Genomic DNA, 4,800 nt, shown 5'->3' on the forward strand with positions numbered 1-4,800 from the left:
CAACTTCCCTCTAACTCCAATGCCCTTATGGACCTCTCTACTCAGTAGAAGCTGTAGAAAAATAGATGAGATTGGTTGTTTGCCCTGGAGGCCTCTGTAGTGATACATTTAAGTCATCATTGGGTTGCTTAGCAAAAAGTTAGCTGCTCATGCATGTTGATCACATCCAACCTTAGCAATGCCTGGGAATTTAACTACCAGACTTCATGTGATTTTCAAAAGCTACCATATGGCTGAGCCAGTTGGTCTCTGTACATGTTGCTTCAAAGCCAGAATCCATCTTTGAACCCTCATTCACTCCAACCATAAAAATTTCTTTTCAATACTTTCAGGGAGATATTTTTTAATATCACTATTTCTCTGCACTCTAGTTTTTGTTTCCTGAAACTATGAAAGTGTATTTTTTCTCTGACACACACAAGATTTCACTCCAGATTCTACCCCAGAAAATACCATCATAAATGAAATTTTTAACACAGGGAACTGGAACAGAAACGCACATGGCATGTGACACACTGCTTCTGTTATCATCCCTACTACATGTTCTATTTTTATATCTCCCTTTTAGTTAGACATGCAATTGTACCATATGAAAACCTTTTTGCTGTTTTTTTGAAAAATGATGTTGCAGAATAGATGTGTGACCTGCAGCAGTAATCAGAATATTCTGGGTAAAGTAGCCTTATTTAAGCTCCTGCTCTTTCATTTTGTGTGTTTAGGCTTTTTTTCATGTCTCCCACTGGGCTTTTACAAGTAATTGGATTATGCATTTCAATCCTATGCATGCACATTTAATTTCCAGGGTTTGATTTTTCTTTTTTTTTTTCCCCTTTCTATCTCCCTTGTGAAAGCTGGCTGATCCTCTATTTAGATCACCATTTTCAACTTCCCAGGAGAATGAAGTAAAATCATTCTGTAATAATGTTGAAGTACACATGACTAACAAAATGTCGTTTATGCAGTTCATGCTTCAAAATATAAAAAGCTTGAGCCTAAGGCACAGAGACCTAGTTTTGTTTTGGTATGGTTAATTATAAAACTTGTCAGCTGTAGCAGCACTGGGATGTCTGACAGTGAAATGAGCCACCATTGCTCTTACATTTAGGAAAATGTGTTTTGGTTATATAAAGGAGGATAAATTAAAAACTGAATAACTTGTGTAACTGAAAAAAAACCGCTTTGCATCTTTGTATGGAGAGAGTTCAATAGATTGTATCTATCTGCTTAAGCAACATACTGTGATCGCATTTTAACACGCGCTGTTTGGCTCAGTGTTGCAAAGATAACAGAAAGCCATTTTTACATTCCAGCCAGTGCTGATATATGTATTTAAATTCACATTACTGAAATTACAGAATGATAAAATGTAGAGTGTATAAATTAAACTGTGGTTCAGGGGAAAAAAAGCCAGTCACTGCCAACAAAAGAATTTTCAAGAAACTGATCATTTCTTGTCCAACACCTAGAAAAAGCCTAGGAAAACAGATGTGCCTTGCAGCTTTCTAGGATGGTAATCCAGGCTGGGCTCTAGCAAAGAGAAATCCAGGTCCAAGTGCCACAGTGAAGACACATTGCTAAGCAGCTGCTTCACTGACATTTTAAAACCAAGATTCCACAATCCAGCTCAGGCATCTCAGACAGACTCAGCTGCCAGTGTCACATGTAGTAGGGGAGAATCTAATGATCAAACCTTAAAGGCTTTATACTAAAGGTCAAAATGACCTTTTAAGTCAGAAATCAGTTTGCAATGCCTGCAGATCTCTGTTCATACTAGCACTATTTTCACCATTTCTCCTTTTATATTTACCATTTCAAAGTAACATTTCTCCAAAGAGTCAATGAAGCGAGCAGATTTCCACACGCATCTATCCTGTTATTCCTCTTCTCACAGTAATTCAAACCTCTGAACAGCAGCATAATGTTGTGTGCAAAAGCAGCAGAAGCTAGAGGGGGATTTTGTCAGCAAGATCAGAAAAGGAAGGTTGAGGTAGTTGATTCATGGTTTCCAGAGTCTAGGGGACAATGTACTAATAGAGAAACAGTCTAACATGCCTGATAAGCACCAAAACCAGAACTATGCAGAAATAAGCTCCCACATACTTTTTTCTTTGCAGTCTGCTAGGACGGTCAGCTGTTTTAACCTCTCTCATTACCTTGCAAACCCACATCTACTTTTTTATGTCTTCAGAGACATAATCGCTGCTGACTTTTCTTTGCTTTCTCTAGTTACTTTTGTCAACTATAATTTTATGGGCATCCCTGGTTCTGCGTCCTTGTGTCATCATGGATTCCCCCAACTCCAGCCATCCTGTGTGTTTTCCTCATTTTGCTCTTTGAGCTTATACTTTAACGTTAAACGTGACTATCAGATCCTCCCACTCATCTGCTTGCAGTAGATATGCAATAATACCAGGACCTAGGCTCTTTAATGTAATATGATTAAATTTACATATTTAATGGTAGAGTTTTGAAGTTATTCACTAGAAATGTCGAATAAGACAGAGTTTTTTAGCATATTTTCCATGTCTCCTAAGCAATGACAGATGGATGCTAGATATTTCATTGTAGCTGGGCAGAGCAAATTACTGTGCCTTGAAGAGCTTATGGCAAAGGTTTTCACTTAGGAAATGATGCTGTTTTCAGGATACTGATTTAATTCAAAGTTCAGATAAATGGAGTATGCTATCCAGGTTTTAATATAAAAGAAGGTATTTCCTGAGAAATTTCAGAAGACTTATTTATTGTGAATATTTCAGATTCTTCATGAAAAAAACTGCATACAGTAAGCAGTAAAAAAGCTGCATTGTCAAGAGCAACAGGTATGAGCATATGCCAAAATTTTATTAGAACATTTCCATTTCAAGGGCTTTTTTCAGTAGCATCAAAACAATAAAATTATGGCATGAATTTGCCTGCTCTGTTCTGCTGACAGGTTTGAAACAGAAGCCTGTTAAGCACACCACTGGTTACCTAGTGATAGCCTTGTCTCGACTCTCAACACTAATCTATGACTTATAATGATTTGCCAAGCTGCCAACACTCATTTAAGCCAAACTGAACCAAAGTCACTTGGGTTTGTGTTTCGTTTTTTGGTGGTGGTGGGGTTTGGTTTGGTTTTGTTTGTTTGTTTTTTATTTGACTACCAACAGTCTTCGTGGTTCAAAATAAAAAAAAAAATAGCTTGTACAATTATAAATATATTTTTCCATAAGGAAAGGAATGCCACTTGCAAGAATGACAATTTCTCTACTCCCCCCACTCCCTGCCTTTCTGGTCCCATTTTCTTCTCATTACTCAGGAGAAAAAAATGAATTCTCTGTGTTGAGAAAAATATTGTTTTAATTTAACTTGGAAAGGAAATTGGGTATACAATAGGAATCCACAGAGATTACAGTGGAGCTGTGCCTGACAGTGCGCTTCTGTTTGGAAGAGATCTTTTCCTGTAACTAAATGAAGAGATTAAAGAAGGGCATAATTACTGTTAGCATCTTCCATGCTAACACATACAATTACCACGCTCACACCGTGCGCCTGTCATTATGTAAAAGTGACCTTTACAGCTCACTCAGTGTGTTGCCTAACGTTCTGCATATCACTGAGCTGGCTAGAAAACCATATTTTGCTCTTAACGTAGTCCCACAAAAGCAGCTTGTGATAATACGTATGTATTCTGCTTTTTTTTTTTTCTTTTTCTCCTTGACTATCAGTTTTACAGAAATCTGCTATATTTATATGTGTCTGTGTTGTTTTTTTAAGTGCCTTGCTACATGGGAGTCCTTCCTAGCATCTCAAAGAGTGGATCGTCACGTGGAAGAAGATTCTGAAGACAGATAGGCCTTGAGTATTATCTCTGCTCGATCTCTGCCTTTTCCATGCAGTTTCTCCCAGCCAAAGAACCTATTCTTTTTTATACGAAATCAGATACCTTATTAAGTTTAACTGTTAAAAATCAGTGAAATGCAGGAAACCAGCTTATTGAAAACTCAGGTATTCTAGTCCTGAAATACATTTTGGAACATGCTATATATTGCTTTAAATTGCTTAGCTGTGACTTTACATATTTTTATGCGTTTGCAAAAATTTTTTTAATAAATATCGCATAATTTGGATATAAAGTATTTTAAATATGTAAAGATAGCCCATTTTAATAAAAAGTTTAATAAGGAAAGCCTGTCTTCTTTCTGTATCCTAGTCTTTAAGAAGTATTTTGGCATGCTTGTTATATTCTCTTTGTTGAGTAATTTCCTGTACTTGTAAAATTACCCAGCCTCGTCTTTCAAGGAGCTCTTTAGGTTTATTTTAATAGATTGTGCTAGTCACCCGATGGCAACGCGGTATGGAAAGAGGCCGAACATGTTCTGTGACATTAATGCTTCATTCAGTTTTCAATTCACTGCATTTGCATGTCTATTAAATATCTTCAATTTGACGCTTTTTAAGGGATAAAGAAAAAACTTGGCAGTTCATGACACAGACTACAAGGACACAATGTTAGTTGCAGCACTGATCCTGCCAATGCAAGACCATCCATTTGGAGTATGTAGGGTTAAACCTTTTCCTCCCATGGCTGACCCTCCTGTAATCCTTAACTTCCTCCCTCTTTGGATAGCCAGTGTGGAAGAGAAAGGGATAAGAAAGGAAAAGATAGTTTTGCATTAAAACGATGAGCTGATTCACTCATGCAATATGCATTAAAAATGTGTTCCAGTCATTGAATTATTCCACCCAAAAGGTCTGTCAGTCTGCACTTGTAATTCCTGCAGTTGTTCTCCCTGGTAGTTAAGGTCTGAGCAAGCCTAA

The 4,800-nt window shown here is 37.2% G+C and overlaps 1 protein-coding gene across 1 annotated transcript in view; it reads left to right on the top strand.

Moving 5' to 3' along the window:
- The window catches only part of LOC103776362 (sorting nexin-7-like), a 14,378-nt gene extending 10,265 nt beyond the window's left edge, over window positions 1–4,113 (top strand). The window contains exon 3 of the mRNA XM_008943871.1: window positions 3,757–4,113. Coding sequence (XP_008942119.1) covers window positions 3,757–3,834 — 78 coding nt within the window. The 3' untranslated portion in view covers window positions 3,835–4,113. The remainder of the gene's footprint in view (window positions 1–3,756) is intronic.
- Window positions 4,114–4,800: the final 687 nt, after the last annotated feature.

Source organism: Merops nubicus, unplaced genomic scaffold (assembly GCF_000691845.1).
Source record: "Merops nubicus isolate BGI_N331 unplaced genomic scaffold, ASM69184v1 scaffold13587, whole genome shotgun sequence".
Lineage (NCBI taxonomy): Eukaryota > Metazoa > Chordata > Aves > Coraciiformes > Meropidae > Merops > Merops nubicus.